At 43.5% G+C, this 19,923-nt stretch overlaps 1 protein-coding gene and 1 long non-coding RNA gene across 4 annotated transcripts; one reads left to right on the top strand and one right to left on the bottom strand.

The window, feature by feature from the left end:
- Positions 1–221: 221 nt before the first annotated feature.
- LOC121085061 (TAR DNA binding protein) lies at positions 222–5,937 on the bottom strand. Its single transcript, XM_040587267.1, has 6 exons — positions 5,700–5,937; positions 5,062–5,314; positions 4,143–4,306; positions 3,380–3,520; positions 2,511–2,681; positions 222–2,134 (listed from the first exon to the last, which is right to left on the bottom strand). The coding sequence occupies exons 2-6, from the start codon at positions 5,297–5,299 to the stop codon at positions 1,604–1,606; spliced, it is 1,245 nt and encodes a 414-aa protein (XP_040443201.1). The 5' UTR covers positions 5,300–5,314; positions 5,700–5,937; the 3' UTR covers positions 222–1,603.
- On the top strand, positions 5,315–16,392 carry LOC121085065. Of its 3 annotated transcripts, none has more exons than XR_005826944.1 (3): positions 5,315–5,397; positions 11,154–11,293; positions 15,450–16,392. It is a non-coding gene; the product is annotated as an uncharacterized LOC121085065 (long non-coding RNA). The 3 variants fall into 3 exon arrangements; XR_005826942.1 differs by lacking the exon at positions 5,315–5,397 and adding an exon at positions 6,086–6,290; XR_005826943.1 differs by lacking the exon at positions 5,315–5,397 and adding an exon at positions 6,304–6,461.
- Positions 16,393–19,923: the final 3,531 nt, after the last annotated feature.

Genomic DNA, 19,923 nt, shown 5'->3' with positions numbered 1-19,923 from the left:
TATCACTGAACAGTGCAAAAATACAGTGGCTTAGAGTTGGGTGTCAGGTACCGATACATGATGAGCGGTGGCTCCGTTTGACTTGCCAACTTTTAGAGCATGCTTATCTGAAACAAATTGCATTACTGCAAAAAAGCTTTACAGAAGTTCATCTCAAAAGGGTAAAATTAATTAACTGCTATGAATTCTTTGCATTCAGGGCTGCAAAACAAAGACACATATTACTTAAATCAGTTTTATTTAAGAATTTCCTACAGTGACAAATCTTATAAAAAGCATCCAAACACGAAACTGCAGCAAACAGCATTCTTATGGATATCTTACAGACAGTGGAGCTTCCACCCTGAAGAGGCACACTGAGCTCGCTAGTGATCTCTGCTGCAAGAGCTACTGCAAAGCACACCACAAGCTCAATGTTCTCCTCACGAACCCCATCATCTTCAATTCACATTACCACACTTACAGATCATTAACAGAAAAAAAAAAAAAACCACACACCATACAGCATTCACAGCAGTTGACATAAGGGAAAAAAAATACAAATATTCATTTCACATAACACATTCAACTAATTGATTAACTAGGTATAGAACCCACTTAAAGTCTTCCACATGTGGATGTCCTTTGAATGCAGTAAACACTCGTACTTTATTTGCTATCATTGCTCTCCGCACACTCTCTCACCAAAGCCACAGGATTGAGAGACATCTCGCCCAGTAAAATAAAATCCCATAATGCACCACCAGGTCTCTGCATGCGCTCTCTCCTTTATCTCGCACATACCAGCCCTCTCATGCCTCGGCACCACCACCAATCCCACACAAGGTTTCAAAAGTTCAAACAGCCTTCTGGTTCCATCTCACAGCCTTGCGTTCATAGCGTTGATACGACTCCATGAAATAAAGAGTAGCGGATAAAAATGGAACACCCACCGTCTAAGACGCAGCATGTGCAGTGTGATGAAGTATTCTTGGATGAGAAAGCATGTAGACAGAAGTATTCCTAAGGCAGAATATTTACAGCACTGCTTTCAATGAAGTGCTTCTTCCATACACATTTGAAATGAGATGAACTGCAGAGATTAAATGAAGCCTTCATATCGTACTTTAGTATGGAGGGGAGACAGTGTTAAAAAAAAAACAACACAAAACAAAAAAGACACTGTGTTCTCCAACTGGGGTACTTGGAGAGTCTTATGGTGGGATCAAATTAAAAACAAGAGGGAGAGAATGCTGTTTCTGACCAATGGTTTCCATTTTGAACATGCAAAGAATTCAGGTAGCCAGGAAGTAAGGGATAAAGTATTACAGGAGAAACCTTTCCTATCAACTGTAGTGTTAGTTCACCTATCGGGCAAACAGCAGTCCACTTCCAAACATTCAGTATTCCAACAAGATATGTAACAAAACTTATAAAATTCCTTTTACCTTTCTTTTCTTTTTTTTTTTTAAAAAAGAAAAATGTCAAAAATACTGCTGAATATACTGCACACTGAACAAACTGATCTGGAAAAATTTAGTATATATGTAATTTACAGTATACTTACCATGAGTTAGAAAAATTTGATTTCCCACCATAGAGTCAGTATCAGAGCCCACTGCGTCTACATTCCCCAGCCTGACGACTTGGAATCCATGCTTGAACCAAAGCCTCCATTAAACCCACTGCTGGAGCCCGTGTTCGAGGCCGAACCCCAGCCTATCGCTGCCCCCGAGTTGGAGCCACCGTACGAGTTATTTCCTGAACTAAAGCCCTGGTTCTGCTCCCGCTGCATGTTGCCTTGGGGCTGGTTGTTTCCCGACGGCCCAGACTGGTTCTGCTGACTAGCCAACATGCCCATCATTCCCCAGCTGCTCTGCAGCGCTGCCTGTGCTGCCGCCATCATGGCAGGGTTGATGCTGAAGGCTCCGAAGTTCATCCCTCCGCCCATGTTACTGCCCTGGTTGTTACCCAGTCCTCCCCCACCTCCTCTGCTGTTGCCAAACCCCCCCTGATTCCCAAAGCCTCCCGGATTACCACCAAATCTTCCACCTCTCTCTAACTGTCTATTGCTATTATGCTTAGGTTCAGCATTGGATATATGTACGCTGATTCCTTTAATGATCAAGTCCTCTCCACAAAGAGACTGGGCAACCTATAAGAAATAAGGGATTGATTAAATGTGTGTCAAACTTCTTTGTTTTAAACGTTTGTAGTACAAGACAAAAAAATAATCCCATATGATTCTGAGCAGATAGTTAACCTGCAAAGGAAGCATATGCATATACTTAATCCTGTTTGAAGTGGTTTATCTTTGCATTCACTACGCTAACTGCAGTATAAAAACCATCTCTACAACAGCATCTGAAAAGTGTAACCTTAGATAATCCAACAGACCAAATCAAGCTAATACCACTGGAATTCTCAAGACAGTGGACAAGCATTCCATGCGTAGTTCCAGAAATAATGCTTTATCAAGCTACTGAAACGTAGGTTGTCTAAATACAAAGTTAAAATATGTGAAGACGTACCTGATCATCTGCAAATGTAACAAAAGCAAAAGCTCGGAAGGGTTTAGGAATGAAGACATCTAACACTTCTCCGTACTGGGCAAAGAACTGTTGGAGTTCCTCTGCCGTCATGTCCTCGGTGCAGCGCCCAACAAACACTTTTCTGCTGCGCAAAGGTTCGTCAGGACTTTGCTGGAGAGAATTGAACAGGGCGGGGAGAAAAAAATAAATCACAACTATCCTGGGGAACCCAGTTGCATTATGTTAAAGGGCCCTTTTAATCTAGCTTGTTCTGAGGACTGAAGACCAAGAGATTTTATCATTATAAATCAAAGACTTAAAATAATGAAAGTTCTGTTCAGAGAACATGCCTGCACCTTGGTACAGGTGGAGCAGAGTCACAAGAAAATGAAGATGCGAGTGATACAGTGACAAAGCCACTCCAGGAGACTTTTTGTGTTGGTAATAATGGCATATATACACACAGGAAAACCAGAAGCTACAGGTTCAGTTTTGAATGGAAACAAAGACTCATTCTGATCTTCTCTAGGTTAGTTATTCCATTTGCTTTATTCTCCATTTAGTCACAGAGCAGACAAGTTAAGCAGGTACTGCTGGAACCTAAAACACGTTAATTTTCAGATGTCAATCAGCACGTAATTCCCCTCCCTCCCCAGGAGTTATTTCCCCAACACAACTTGCTTACTTCCTGCTTACCCACCTGCCTGTTCTCCGTCCTTGCTCTAGCCTGTCCTGTCCATTTTGCAGACTGAAAAGCCACATCCAAGATAGGATTATTAATCTGTTCATCTGCTCACCTAACACAGCTGCTGAAGAAGCGCACTTCAAGCATTTTGTAAAAATAAAACTAGCAATAAATATGAAAGTACCTTAGAATTGGGAAGTTTACAGTCACACCATCTTCCATCTATCATGTGCCGCTGAGACATTACTTTCACCTGGGTTTCATAATCCGTAAATCGAACAAAACCAAAACCTTTTGAGTGGCCAGTTTTAATATCCTTCTTAACCTAAGACATGCAACATAAAAAAAAACAAACAACAAACTTTTAAAAAAGTTTTTATTATCCCACCACATATGCCTACCTTTTCTGACAAAAATTACTGTAATATTGTATAGACAAAGCAGGGGCCTGTGATACCTACAGATTAAAATTACTAGCTTGCCTTGAGCCCAGGCATAACCTGATATAGTGTATCAGGACCAGGGGAGATCCCCCTTCTGGGAGGACAAAAACCTCATGTGTGAAGACAGAAGAAAACTGAGGCAGGTTTGTCTTCTGACTTTTGCCATCAAAGAGTTCTGTTGGAGAGTTTATCAGTCTTGTAAACACTCCCATCACAGCAACCTCTAATTCCTTAGCACGCACACACAGAGAACATACATATACTCAGCTACAACAATTAATAACTAATATAAATGAAAAAGCTCTTAAAAAGGCTGTGCCCATTAAGCTGATCTGCATAAACTGCCACTCCCAAGCACTCCTGACCATCTGCACCTAATACAGCTCATGGAACAAAATGCAACCCAGGAAGAGAGACAAAGATTCAGATCTTCTCTGAGTTTATAAGGCTGTTTCTACTTGATTTCTACCTCACATCCCTCCTTGAGCTGCAAAAGGATTTTACCTGCACCATCAGAACTTCTCCAAACGTACTGAAATATTCCTTTAAGTCTTGTTCAGTGGTTTTCCAGGGAAGACCCAAGACTATTAAATCCGAAGTCTTCTGTACTGCTCGTTTCACTTTCACAGCTGATGATGCATCTGTTTCATCCATTTTTCTCTTATTATCTGAATATAAAGCAGTACATTAGACATCATCCTCAACTCTGCGAATTGCTTCCACCGATTATGAACCGCATGTTATAAAACCATAGACTACGATGAGAAAAAGTACAAACTACAAAGGACAAATGCCAGCTGCTGGGAGCTTATTACGATAATACATACACAACTGCCTAACAGTATACAGAGAAGAAAGAACAGTCTGCACTTAAGCACTCCTCCAAACTGCAATTTGACTGAGCTAGTTCTGTGTTAGTTTACTACTAAAGTATTACCCAGTAAATTCACAATCCTATAAGGATGTGGAGAAGACAGGAATTTTAAACAAGAATACTTCATTAGCAATTTACTGCCATCCCCTCTTTTTCTGGGCAGGGGGGAGCGGGGACCAGGCGGTCAGGCTCCTCTTTTCCTGAGCAATTTTTCAGTGGTACTTCACACCAAACCACGGCTTGAGGAGAAGCATCTGTGAGTACACAGAGATCCCATTACTCCACAGTCTTCAAAGATCTACACAGGGCTGTAAACCCTCCAAGGCTAACGCAAGACTTTGTCATTACAGAGCTTGTATGGATAGAGAGTTAAAAATCTTACTGCACGCCTGAATACTCAGTGGGGTCAAATCTACTGTGCAGGACAGATACCTGAATAAAATCGCTGATCTTCCGTAAATGAGAATGTTCAGTTAGCAGTGACTCACGCAGACCTCCTGACTGAAAAAGCAAGCTTGCACAAAAAAAGCCGAAGGAACGAAGACAAACCTTTGGGATAATTAACAACATAGACGAGGTTGCCCCATCCGGCTTCTGGCGCGTGCAGAATGCCCTCCACCAGCCGGACCCCCCGCATGCACTGCGACACAGGGTTCCTGTAGCGCAGCCCACACGCCCCGGGGAACTGGGCGGTCACTGTGGACAGCAGCACGGTGCCGTCGTCCTCCGAGGGGATCTCGATGGGCTCATCGTTCTCGTCCTCCGTCACCCGGATATACTCCGACATCTTTGCTGGAAGTTGCTAAAGTACAGGAGAGGGGGAAAGCCGGGCATAAGCACCCGCCGTGCTGCCCTCCATTTGCTTTTCGTCCTTTCGGCCCTAGGGTGCGCGCCTGTCGGTATTTATCTCGCAGCGGGGGCCCGCGGGACGCGCCCGTCCTCGGCCTTAAAGCCTCGGGCCCTGCCGCAGCGGCACACGGCTGTCCCAGGGCCTGCGAGCCAGGACGCGTGCACGGCGGCACTGCCCGTGCCGCCGCCTGCGCAGCGGGCTCGGGGCGGGTGACGGGCCGGGGGCAGCCGCCTGCCAGGGCCCACCCCTGCCAACGACCTCCGGGCGCGGCCCCCCAGCACCCGCCGGCGAACCCAGCCCGAGCGGGCCCCACGCGCGTCCGCCGCGCTCCGCTCACCGGCCAGGGAAGGGAGCGGCGTCTCCGGGAGCCCCTCAGCGCCGCCGCGCCCCGGCCCGCCGCCCTCCGCTAGCACCGCACAAAATGGCGTCCGCGGCCCCCCTCAGAGGCCGGCCCGGGCTGCGGGGCGAACCATTCCCGGCGGCGGGGAGGGCTTGCAGCGGAGCGCGCTCGGCCGCCGGCAGCGCCGCGGGCCCCAGCCGCGCTCCAGCGCCGCGGCGCCCGCGGCTGGTCGAGGCCGCAGGCTGTGCTCCCGGGGCGGCGGCGGCAGACGGAGGGGCGGCTCCGGGTCCACTCCCCCCCCAGCGGCGCGGCCGGTGGTGCGGCCCAGGCACGCCTGCGCACAGCGCGCCGCGACCGCGGGAGCTGCCGGGAAGGGGCGGTGGGATCGCCTCCTCCACGGGCGGGGACGGGAGGGCCCGGCCGCACCCGGGCCGAGAACCCGGTAGCGCCGCCCCGCCGGCCGGCCGTTCCCGGTGAACGGCGGCGATGCTGGCAGAGCCGCCCCAGCGGCCCGGGCCGAGGCGGGTCCCGGCAGCGCCAGCCTGGCGGCGTGAGGAGCCGCTGGCCTGGCTGCGGCCGCCGCCCGAGGTAAACGCCGCAGGGGTGTCGCGGGGCGCCCTGCGAAGGCCGTCGCGACCCCGGCCCCGCCGCGCGGAGCAGCCCCTCCGGCGCAGGCCTGCGGGCAACAGGGACCGCCCGCCACGGGGAAAGGGTCATCAGGGCGCGGCGACCCTCCCACCTCCGCTAGCAGAAAGACAAGTACGGGCGCACTTAATTTGTAACCAGAACCCCCCCAGCTTAAGTTTAAAACCAGCCCCCGCCCTTTCTGACAAGCCCGACCCCATGAAGCAGTTTGTTCGGGGAAGGTGAGTGGTCTCTAAGGAGAAGCCTGTGGTGAGCGGCCGCAGGCGTAGGAGAGCTCTCGGTCAGGCAGGAGGCACCGCACACACGTCTAAGGTGCCTTTTTCTCAGAAGGTGACGGTAACAGATGCCGAGTAGAGGCCGTCGAAGTACCTGAGCATCAGCCTGGAAGCGCCCTCGTTGCGGGTTGTCTGTAATGCTTGGCAGGAGGGTTTGCCTCCTATGCTGAAGCCATGAACGTGCAATGCCGGCTGGGGCATGTTACCGCTTGAATAGCATCTTTCAGTGCTTGGTAGGAAAGGTTGATCTCGCATGCCTCCACCTGTAGATCTCCTGCCGGCATTCCCCAGGCATCCTGGGAAGAACTAGATGAACCAGGCTAATGCTGACAGTTTCATGGCAGCTCTGTTCTGTATGTCATATTTAGTGTCTGACACCCCCCCACCTGGTTCATCACTCAGAACTGATGTTTTCATTAAGCCTTCCAGATGTTTGGGGTGGGGTCCCCCACCCACCCCCTTCACTGCCCTGCTCTCTGACCTTCTATAAAACCATCTTGTAGGATCGCTAGAAGTTAAAAAAAGCTAGTAGTTCTAGCCCAGCCCTTTAATACCTAGTAAGTGTTTGCTATACCATGGTTTAATCCTCTCTAGACCCAATCTCCCCTTACTTAATGGAAGGATTTAATGGTTATATCTCATTATAGAGTATGATAAACTTCTGAAATCCAAAGCCATTATGGCTAAGGAACACTCATTTTCTTGCTGCCAGTTTCCTGATTTTTTTTTTTGGGTGGGGGGGGGTGGGGGGGTGTGGGGGTGTGGAGGGGAAGAGAGATAAATGTGCAGAAGAGCCCATCTACATATGTTTTCCCTAAGCTGCAATCACAGGAGGGACTGCTAGTTAGGCTACTGTGCCAAGTCTTCTCTGCTCATGTAGCTTACCAAAGTTTGTGTGCAAAAAAACCACACAGAGGACAAAAACAGTGGCAAGAAAATGGTATTTTCCTCCTGGTCTGGTTCCTTTTGTAAGGTTAATCATCTGCTTTCAGTAGTATAACCCTCTAGATAAAAAAAAAAAAAAAAACCAAAACAAAACAAAAAAAAAAAACCCGAAGAAACCAAACTAACAAACCCAAATCTGGAGTGTTTGGGTTTTTTACTTCACAGTGGTAATACTATAAAGCTATAAATGAGTAACTGTTCTACAGTTTTAAGCAATCATTTTGTATCCAGATAATTGCCATTCCACATCTGCAAGTTATTTTATTCTGACACTTTAATAATAAGCTTATCTGGTTCATCAGTCACAGTCACATTAGTTGCAAGTCACACCAGAGACATCTCAGCTTTCATTGCAAGATACATATGAACAGGCAGCCACACAGGGTTGCCATTAGCAGAGCTGTAAAGTCCTGCCAGCCACCACCACAGAGGTGGTAAGTGCACTGCAGAGCTTTCTCTAACCAGCTCAGCTCTGTCACTTAACCAATAGACTGTACCTACCACACTAAGGAAAATTATTCTACTACTTTCTTCCCTCTCCTTCTCATCTGTTCCTTTGTGACACACATCCAGGCCACATGCGGGCCATGTTCTCAGTGCACACCTAGCTTGGCCCTCCTTGCACAGGTCTCCTAAAAAGAAGTAAAAATAAGTCTTTTAGTAAGGAAAGAGGACTCTGGCTAGGAAAGGCTAATCCAGTCCTTTACATTAATGTCTTCTGCCAAGTATTTAAGACTTCTCCTTAAGATTTCTGCAGTTGCAAAAACTGGCTCCCAGCACCACTGAAACCTAGCCCATCTATACCCATGTAACTTTAGGCTCAGCCTTATCATTTAATTACCATTTTTCAACAGAGTTCTGAGAGGACCTGACTAGACACAGGCTAACGAGATAAGCCGTGTAGGCGTTCTCCTGACATTCCTACGTTTTCTAGTCATCCACAATATACATCCCAAATCCAGTTCTGTTGTTGCCAAGTCAGCGCTGAGGTACTCATCATCGTTTGAACATGCTGTGAGGACTGAGTGGTAATTGTAGCATGTAAACATTACCTACTGCACCATTTCAAGTCAAAGCTATAGTTTAGCAATCATGCTATTTGAAGAGGTTGTCATGGCATTCAGCCAGAATGACCTCTATCTAACAAAGCATCTGGTGGTAATTTCACTAATGAGCAAAGTAAGCAGCAACCCTGAACTAGATTTCATGCAGGTAAAAGCTCAGAGAGAGCAACAAGCTCGATGCAGCTTGCTGGCTGTAAAACAGCCAGGGAAAGAAGGGCAATTATTCACAACAGACTTCTGCCTCAAGAGCTTGTTCCTCAGTTTTGTCAACAAACACGCTTAGAATGAAACAAATGTTACTAACCATTTTCTGTAAGAACTGGGATCTTTGCAGCACTTCTGTTATTTTGCATTATGATTAGATTTAAGGTAAGCAATTAACAGTAGTATTGCTCTTGAAGTAACTACACCAGTGGGGATACAGCTAGTTAATTCACTAGTTCCCTCACACTAGCAAGTCTGAGTGCCCATGGGTGTAGACAAATGCAATACTGTGGTACTAGCCATCATGTATATTGACTTAAGCGTGCCTACAGGCACAAAACAAAATGCAATATAATAACTATTTGCTGCTCTAGGTTAAGTGTGCTCACGGGTACAGGCAAACTCATCATAACGATCAGCTGTTCACCCTCCCAAAAGCATTTGGGATGAAAAACAACATCAATGGGCATCTAAATATAACCTCATGATAAAAAAACCCCAACCAAACATCACACAACTGTGGGTACTGAAAAATATGGAGTGCTTGGGCCTATATCTAATCATAGAGCAGTAAGAAGCAAGAGGATTTAATGAATGATGGCATGTCAGCGTAGTCAGAATCTGGCCTGATTTTGCCAATAGTTAATAAATCCTACCTCTCACCCTTAGTGGAAGTCCTTTTTTCAACATCAAGTTTCTCCTGCTTTATTTTGAGTAAGGAGGATGAACACAGTTTCCCCTCTCTGGACATGAAACAAGTGTTCTCTGCAGTAGTCTGAGCAAATACAAACATCAGATTCTCTGGTTGGTTCTCATTCTAAACACACTTAGAAAAGGGGAAAAAAACGCCCAAATTCCCCATGTTATTACTGTATTGCTAGGACCATGCCATTAAGTAGCCGGCATCCATTCAATCAGCCTTTCTCTGCTCTTTATACCTAAGCACAATCTTGTCTACCATATGCATCAAATAAAGCCCACCCTGAATGCAGTTGCCTGAAGGAAGAGAACACCTGTTGGTTTATTTATTTCTCTTTGTAATTTAAAGAGATTTAAGCCTTTAATTAAACAGATGCTATATTATAGAAAAAGAAGCACTATTCTCTTGAAGGAACAAGATCGGTAATATTTGTTTTTTCCTAGCTACAATTGAAAATCCATTCACACACAATAAAAATAGCGTTCTACAATACTTACTTCCCCCCACCCCCCCCTTTTTGTTTTCTTTGAAGGAGCTTTCACCACAACCACGGGGATATTTGCAATAATTACTTCTTTCCCTCCCCAGAAATACTTACCATAAATAGAGCTGTCCATAAAACAAGCAACTTACCAACATAAAAATTTACTAATACCTGTCAGTCTAGAAAAAGCTTCTAGAGAAAAGCTTCCCTTAAACAAAATAAGCAGTTTCTACTCAGGTAAAGTACCTGAAAGATCATTTAGTCTACAGTTCTCATAGTAATACTCCTCCTAATCCCCTTAGTTGAAACAGCATCTAAGACTTCATTATAGTCCCTGAAATTTTTCAGATAATTTTCTGATGATCCTATAGACCCATGATTTCAATTACTTAATTCTTAATCCACCTGAGATGGTTTAGTCCTGTTTCTTAAAGGGACAGTTTCCACATTCATTTTGGTTCATGTACTTATTTACTTAACTCTTCCAAAACTGATTAGAACAGGTGATGTGCTTTTTAATCTCTCAGCAAAACACAACCAAAGTCAGATCTTTTACATGCTTGACTCTTGTAAAGACCCAGAAGGACTCGGCATCCATCAGCCTGGGTCCTTTCAGCCCTAGTAGCAATTTTGAAGAAAAAAACCAACTTTGGCCATATTTCCCTAACTGACACATTACAAAGAGTTGTTATTGCTTCTTGTTTTACTACCAGACAGATGTTGACTGTTAACGGGACAAGAAACAATCAGAACAGGCAATCAACTAATCTGAGAGTGAGGCTGATTAGATTGCAGGTCTTCAAAACAGCTGGTGTCAGCCATCCAGGTGTGGCTGCTCAACAAACCCAGCCCCATGGCCCCGGTGGGAGCTGTTAGGAACTGAAAGTGTTATGTAATAATTGGAAACCCAACAATGGTGACAAAAGGCCCCTGCAAGCCCCATAGCTACTGCTGGCAATCAGATGCTGACTGCTACCTTTGTTTTGGAGCTGTGACCCAGGGTTCAAAGCACAACAATGTATAGTATCTGGTATCTCCACCCTCTTGTTTGATTGGTACCTGTGGGAACTGTCAAATGTTTGCATCTTGTACACAGAGCATGTAAAATTAACTTCATTCTGTTTTGTTTGGCAGAGTCTCAGCAAACCATCTGCAAGTCACCTTCCTTGTCTTTCTAGACCATCCACAGCAGAGCCTGGGAAGAATTTCTGCATGTGATTCTCAGAGGTATCTAGTCAGTTCCCAGAGCTGAGTTCCTGGTGAAGATGTGCCAGGTATCTTCCAAAGGAATTTGTTGCCTCTCACAGCGTACTGGAGCTGGGATTCAGAGTGGGTTTTTTGATAGATTGCATAGTAACTTCAGCATAAAAGAGCATGAACTTGTCAGCACAGATTACCTACCATATACCAAAGGATAAAATCCACAGGCTGGAAACTGTGCTACACAGCCAGCTTCAAGTCTATAAAATCACAAGTTGTTGGTGTGTGACAGATTCTAAATATTCAATACAAACATTGGTATTTATATGGGAGGTTGGAAGTAGCTTCCTTCAAAGGCAAAGCCGCAGGTGGCTTGGGTGAAATGTAGCTACTATTACTGTAAGACCTGGAATAGTGTAAAAGACAACTTAGGCAGATTCTGTTCAAAAGCTGGTTTGTCTTGTTTTTCCTTCTTTATTTTGGTTGTTGTCCCCTTAGTCCCCCACCCCCCCTACCCTTCTTTCAAGGAGTGGGCAGACAGCCTGTGGTAGTTTTTTTGCTGTTTTTGAATGATGCATGCTGAAGCAGGAGCTCAAGTATAAGGCAAAGACTGTTTTTAAAATGGTTAGGTTTTACTGCCTGGTGATATTTTTTCGAAGTACATTTAGTGAAGATTTATGTAAAATCTATCTTTTGTCTACTTAAAATATGTCAAATGGATGTACAGGGCAAAATTTAATGCATATGGGTTTTCATTATTTTAAATCATTTGCAATATAAATGATTTACTATGACATCAGACATTTGTTCTTTGGCTGTCCACCATAAATTGAGGCCCACCCAAATTTTCAGTCTTAACTATATTTCTGCATTCCCTCCCCCAGTATCTATAATCTCAGTTCTGTGATTCTTCATGTAAATGACTTTCAACAAGGAAAGGAAGAGAACACATAATTTGCCTTAATACAGGTAATTCTGAAAGAGGAGCAAGACCTTTACATGAGAAATTGTTGACAGCCACAGGAAGGGGAGAACTAATGCTCATAGAACAGAAAGTCACTTTCGATGAGAGTGGTGAGAGCTACTGATCAACCAGATGTGACCAAATGGACTTTTTGTGCAGTTGAAACTGCCAAAGGTGATAGACTTCTATCTTTCTCTTTCTGAATTTTTTCATGTCTTTTTAGTGTCCTTACATTTATAATGCAATTAATTCAACTCTGGCCAGTTAATGTTGTAGGCAGCCATTTGGAAAACTGAGGTATTGGGGTAAGCCAGGTTTGCCAAGGTCATTCTGAAAGTGCATAGTGAAAAACTGGTGACATCTGACACCCAGAATTGTGTTTTCATTACAGGCTTTTGCCTAACAGCTATAAAAATTTGAAACACTCAGACTTTTTGAAAGACCTTGTGGAAAACTGTATTCATTATGTTTGACAGTTGTCTTATGACAGTTAATGGGATACAGACCTTCGGACCCATCAATAGCCTATATCTGAAGCCTTCCCAGCTCAGTATTTACTGAAAATTGCTGCTACCTGTCCTGGTTTCAGCTGGGATAGAGTTAATTTTCTTCTCAGTAGCTGGTACAGTGCTGTGGTTTGGATTTAGTATGAGAATAATGTTGATAACACTGATGTTTTTAGTTGTTGCTAAGTAATGTTTATACTAAGTCAAGGACTCCTCAGTTTCTTAGGCTCTGCCAGCAAGAAGGCTGGAGAGGCACAAGAAATTGGGAGGGGACACTGCCAGGACAGCTGACCTGAGCTAGCCAAAGGGATGTGCTATATCACAGAACGTCGGGCTGAGTATACAAACTGGGTGGGGGTTGGCCAGGGCCGGGGATTGCTGCTCAGGGACCTGCTGGGCATTGCTCAGCAGGTGGTGAGCAAGTGTATTGTGCATCACTTGGTTTTGTGGTTTTTTTCCTTTTGGATTTTGTTCCTCTACCCCTCTCCTTTTCATTACAATTCTCATTATTAATATTATTTTTAAATTTTATTTATTTTATTTCAATTATTAAATCATTCTTATCTCAACCCCCAAGTTTTATCTGATTCTCCTCCCCATTCCTCTGGGTTGGGGGACAGAGCAGGCAGCTGTGTGACACTTTGCTGCTGGCTGGGGTTAAACCATGACACTAACCGATGGCTCTTCAGTGGCCTACACTGCAAGAATTAAACACCTGAACTCAGCCTGGTTTCTCACATGTGGATGTTGTCTTAAAACCTACTAGGCCCACAGATTCTACTGCAACCCTTAATTCCTACTCCTGAAAAGGGAAGGCAGTTAAGTCTGAACTATAGATTGCATTTTTGCAAAGTCCACCCACCCATACCACATTATCTCGGTCTTGACACAACTCCCCTTCCCACTCTGTAAAAGGATTTCACTGTTGTTACAATTTCATGCATTATTGCTCATGCATGTAGTTTTAGGAATATATCCCAAATTGGACCTGCCTAAAGATGTGTAGCAATTCTGAGCAATATCATAAACTAGAGCAGCATCCTAAGGGGAATTTTATTTCTGACATCCAGGCTGTCTGTCCAATCCTATAGCTACAAGTGTGTCTGACAATGCCCATTTGTCTTTATTTGCTGTCTTTCCCACAGATCTAGTTCTAAACCAAAACAGCAGCACTGCCAACAATCTTAACCCTAAAATCAGAGCAGGGTTAGATGATGTGGTGGGCCTGCATGTGCTTGCCTTTGTTCTTAGCTTCCAGTAGCTCTACCAATGATGAGATCCAATCGAGAAAATCTCAGTGTAGTTCTGATTTATGCACAAAAGTGCAGAGGAGAGCAAAAGCTTTTAGTATTGTTGGAAGTAGTTAGGAATTAAGGCCAAAGAAAGGACAGCCATAGCAATTACAGCCTAAAAAAAGAAAACTTAAGTGAAAGTCCTGGCTCCTGAACTGTTTCTGGGCTGGCAGATGTTCACAGTTCTCTTGGCTGATACTGTAGAAAGCTAATGGGCCTGTTTAGATCCCTTCCCTTACACAATGGCATTGGTTTTACAATTTTGAGTGAGGCCTGGTGGGACTGTGATATTTCAGCATTTTTCCTGAAATGAGATTAGGGAATGCATTTAATATTTTAAGATCCCTGATGGTCTCTTGCCTAGAACCTCCACTGAACCCAGCACATTCATGCCAGATGTGGCTGAGGGAAGAAAACCTCATGCGAAGTGCAAGGCTGACACCTGGAGGGGACTCCTCAGATGCAGCTTGGAGAGTCAGGAGTTAGAGTGGAATTCGGCAACACACAGCTTGAGCCAGGAAAGCTCAGAGTGGGAGGCAAGATCCCAGGTTTTGGAACTGCTTTTTTCTAATGAAGGAGTGCTTTCGATATTCTTCCCTCTCCCCTTTTCTAATAATAGAGAAAAACTCGGATTTCTATTTCAGATTTTTCCATCTCTATTTATAGGAGTGGAGAAAAACACAGAAGCAAACTCTGTGTCATCTAGTTATTCGCTTCTTCCATGTTGAGGAATATTTGGATCAAAACTAGTCTTGCTCAATAAGCAGCTACAAGGTTATTTTTTCAGTTGGTTAGTCTAACGTATTTGAATTGTTGTCTATCAGACTTTCAGCTGCTTTACCATTTGTGTAGTTCCATGCTCTGAGTTTTTGGAGTACAGACTTGCAGGGCTGAAAGATTTGGCACTAGGTAGAGCTTGTTCTTTTCACGTCTGGCTCTGCCAGTACCCACGGAAAGGCTTTTCTTGAAGCTGATCCTAATCAAGGAATGCAAGGCAGCTTGTGGGACAAAGTCTTCATGCTTTTGGAAGTTTGCTTTCCAGCCTGGCAATCACCCATCCATAGCACTTACTCAAACCTTTTCAGTAATCTCTCTTCTCTGCCAGGAATTGCCTCAGTATTTGTGAATGCTGTTTTTGCTTGATCTAATTTTAGAATGTGTTAATAACAGAGATATTTACTGTGCTGGCATTACCATACACTTACTATCTCACAAACCCAAAATTATATGTCCATTACATCTTAATTCTCTGTCATTGCCAGTATGGTTCCAATCATCGTAAACTTTGCTAGCAGTGAATAGTTGTTTATGAAAACAAAATCCAAACAAAACAACAAAATCCCCAACCATTATGTTCAGAACTCTCATACGCTGTTTACTAATCCACCTGCAGTACACCTCCCCACGTCACCATATGTCTTCACTGGTGTACCTCGATACTGATTGACTGTGTATCTTTCCCTTCCAGCCTTCAGACTCCTAAAACATCACCAATACTCTTGTTCATCCTAAGGAGCACACTCCATACATTCCCCATCCAGACCAGCTTAATGGACGAGCCATTGAAATATTTGTTCCAGTCAGGGGAGTAGGAAAGAGGCATGGTGCCAGCTGCAGTAGCAGCACAAAACATTCGGTGTGCTGGAAGTGCTTCTTTTCAGCCCAGAGACCCGGGAAGGCTAATGACATCGCTGTGGCTACTGTTTCTTCAGTGCTTCTCATTAACTATGGCATGACTTTAACCAAAGAGGCAGTAACATCTTTACCCCTGCTCCACCCCAACCATGTTGCCGACGCTGGATTGTCAATTATGCTGAATTATACTGGGTCAGTTGTGGTTATTCAGTGATGTAGACAAATACCAATTCAAGATCAAGGGTGAACCTTGGCCACTAAACTTGTTTCACTTGTGACTCATTCCAGACTTAAAACTGGGCTCTTGCTGACATTTTGTTAACCCAATTTGTCATCCTCCTAACCTCCATTATCCAGCCCAAGCAGATTATTTACTTTGAAAAGATGTGTAGATAGCTTCCATGCGAATCGTAAGTTGATCCAGGTGCCATAGCTAGATTCCAGAGGGAGCTATAGTCATGAGGTACATGTGCTGGTAAAATAACGTCTATCCTAGATGCTTTGAAACTCAGTGATATTCTCTGTTTAAATATTGTCTGGACTGTCATTCCTGCAAAGCAGCCTGGCATCGATATGGTAAAGTACCCAAGTCCTTACCTTCAGGCCTGTGTGTGGTCCCAAAGAGATCAGCAAAGGTAAATTCAAGCATATACTTCAAGTTAAGCACATGCTAAAATATACTTTTGCTTTGGAATCAGAATCAGTGACTACACCCTCCTAAGAAATTCCCTTTGTATCTTTGCATTTATCCCAAAATAAAGCATTTAAGTCAAGAATTAGCTTATTGGCTTCCAGAGTTGTTCATTTCCAGTTTGCAAGCTTGGGGAGACAAATCCAGGAAGCATCAATAAATCCACTTTGACAGCAGAGTAAAGATCTGCAAAAGGAGTAACCTGTCAGGGTGGTGTGACTTAATTTCTCTGAGAAAGATCCTTTTTATAAATGAAATAAAAAATGCCAGCAAAGTCAAATAGCGGTGTCACATTTGATTGTTTCTCAGTAGGACAAAAAATAAATAAAAAGGCAAGGTAAATGACATGGTTTTACATTTAGCAAGGGAAGTAATAACATAAACTGAGAATAATAACATATACTGAGAATCTATGCACAGAAACCTGAGTATGACAATTACACATTTTTACTTGGACAAAACTTCCGTGCCAGGCAGTGTAACGATTTGGTGAGATTCACAGATTGGACATCAGGGGGCAGTCTTACCTGCAGTTTATTGATGGAAAAACTGCTGTGTAATACCGAGGCAGGGTCATTACAGGCAGTTTGGTTTGGCCTCCCAAGTTGCAATGTCAAGATCTGGAGCTTTGAGCCTTTCTATACAAGGGACCCATCCAGGTTTTTCAGTTTTCTTTATTCAAAGGGTGAGCACTGTCCCTTTAAACAAGCACAGAGATCCCAGTCCAAATGGGGAATGAAGCCCAGGCTACCTACAGTTATGAAACCTCCCTTTTAGAGCTTGCAGGCTTAGGGGCCGCCGCTACACTCCGAGGTTAATAATCAGTTTTAATATTCACTTAGGGGGCTGTAAAAAAAGAATGAAAATTTCCTAATTTGAAAATGGACTTGATTGGCAGCTTTATTATCTCTGTAAGGTGCGTGGCATTCCACACAATCAAGTTGTTTTTTTAAATAATCTCACTGCTTAAGTCGTACACGCTGCTAATTGCATTTTAATAAGTCTCTTTAAAATCTTTCCATATTTTTTAATATCCTAATATTAGATAAGTGATTGCTGGGGACACTGGAGGGCACTGAAGTTTATAGAAAGAGGAACACCGTAATGAAGCTTTATTGGGATGGCATCACCAAACAATTGCTGTGATAGCAACACTCCCAAGCTTGGAAAACTGCCAGACATTCCCCCCCTGGAACTGACTCAGACACTAGCCTCTCTGGCTCAGGACTGATGCAGAAAATGGATGCTTTCTGGCTCATAAAATGGCCTCTTTCTGGCTTGGAAATGACTGAGGAACTGTCCACTTTTGATTTGGAAAGGATTTGGGAACTGGTCTTTCTCCATGGAACAATGACTTTGAAATGCACCTTTTTTTTTACCTTGATTCTGGCTTGAAATAATGGAAAAGCTTTTTTAAATTTGGCCAGGACTAGACAGAAAGAAGAAAGATTTTTTTATCAGCTCTATACAATAGCAGAGGTTGTGAAAGGCTTCAATGGGAATTATAAAACCAAGGCTGCAAGTAGAATAGATGAACTTTCCATCTCAAAGATCAAACCCAGTTAAGATGAGAAAGTATTTGGAAAAAAATGTACTATGGTGTTGGGGTTATTGGTGCCTATATCTCACACAGGGGACACAAGGCATTTTCCAAGAATACCAATAGCAATCCAGACTTAATCACTCTAAAATTAAAAACCAAGTAAACAAAAAAACCCACCAAAACCCTCAAACAACAGTGGGACTGAATTGGCAAAGTCCAGACTTAAGCGTCCCAAACTACAGAGAATTTCAAACTCAATTCATGCTGGATCCTGCATGTGTATCCACAGGGTCAGCTATTACAGCACTTACAAGCCAGTGGTGCAAGAAGGTGCCCCACAACATTTCATGTGCAGAGTCCAACGTTTTCTGTTAGAAGTCTGCTTTAGATAAAGTGCTGTGCTCCCTATATATTTGAGTTTTGTTTCTCCAAATTGTGACTGCTGGGCAGCTAATGTCACTTTCAGTGTAATTTGACAGCATCATCCAAGGGGGAAGATGAAAAATATAATCCCAAATTAGTGTGTAACTGGCTTCTAGGGAACTTAACTGGGTTAAAGGGACTTTTTTTGCCAAAACAGAATGCTAATGCCAAATTTTACATTATATTGCATTTTGTCCTCTGCAGTTCGTGTATTGGGACCTGAGATCATAAACTTATTTTGAGAACGATAGTGACTTTAATGTATTACCTGCTCTTATATGTTTTTTCCCTAAGTCTCATCTTCTGAAATCATACTATAATAAGGCACAATGTCAGCTTTGGTTTTAAAAAAATCAAGCTTCTAGCAGTTCACTATTAATAAAGAAAACCAGAAAAAATGTTATATCTTCTTAAAGATTCAAAATCTAGGAGACAAATACATAGACTCCATAACTGATTTTTTTTTTTCCTTTCAAGTCTCATAATATTTAAGTAAAGTTGTTTTTTGGAACCCAACTATGAGTTTTAATACTTGAAATGGGCAATACTGATATAAACATCTTGCATTAGTTCATTTGAAAGTGAGCCATTTTCTGACTAACTGAAGATCTGTTTGTCTATCCATGTGTTACTTCTGTACATCATCAGAGAATCCTTGGACTCAGTCCATCATATCTTTAGATCTGATCTTATTCCCACTGAAATCCAAAGGAGCTCTGCCACTGACTCCCAGTTAAAAATGGATCAAGCCCAATTTTACCATATAGTATGGATAAGAATGGTTTGCCTATTAATACTGGATTTCTTATTATTAGTTGTGTATTTTTCTGATTTTAAGGTGTATGAGATGCCACTGTACAGAAACCAACATCTCTGACATTAGCCATGAGATAGAAAAGAGTTGTCAGTTTACCAAATTTCCTGTCTTCCTCTCTTTTTTTTTTTTTTCTTCCCCCTCCCTTCTGAAAATAAGAGCAGAAAGTCTTGTTTTGCACTGACAGGCTGGGAGGCACATGTTCAGCGAACTTCTGCACAGGAAGTAAATGTCCAGGTCATATTTATCCCTTTTCATGTGGTTCTTTTAATCCCCCAGATTGGGTTTCAGAAGAGTTTTACAGTTTCAGTTTTACAAAGCAAACCTTCCTTTAATGTTGGCATTTTAAAGAAAAAGCTTCAGTCAAAACATGTGTGTTTTACATCAGCCAGATGTGACGTTTGGGGGAGCAGGCCACAATGTGGCAGCCAGCTCTGCTGGAAGAGCTGGCTTGTTGGTGTTGGACATCAAATAGGAGCTACTGGTCCCAGGTTGGGGATCAGCCTCCTGGCTCTCTCACCCAGTGCAAAAAACTGTAATAATAATAATAATTTTATAAAATAAGTCCCTGAGCAAATTAAAGATCAAAGCATGGCCAGCACTGCTATGACTTGCATCCCAGTAGTCCATGTGGCCACATTAGAGAGCATAGTCCTGCTCTGCACAGACCTGTACACCTAAAAATAAGTTCTTGCATAAAAATGGTTAAGTTAAAGTGAAGTAAGAGGTGTTAAAGGCAGCAGAGGTACACCAACACATCCAGCACTTTACCAGCAGTCAGTGGCTACTCTAAAAATAAAATGTCTCTGCATAACTGCCGTTGAATATCACCATCC

The sequence above is a fragment of the Falco naumanni genome, chromosome 3, assembly GCF_017639655.2.
Source record: "Falco naumanni isolate bFalNau1 chromosome 3, bFalNau1.pat, whole genome shotgun sequence".
Taxonomy (NCBI): Eukaryota; Metazoa; Chordata; class Aves; order Falconiformes; family Falconidae; genus Falco; species Falco naumanni.
The sequence above is the reverse complement of the archived record's forward strand: the minus strand, read 5'-3'. Positions and strand labels throughout refer to the sequence as shown.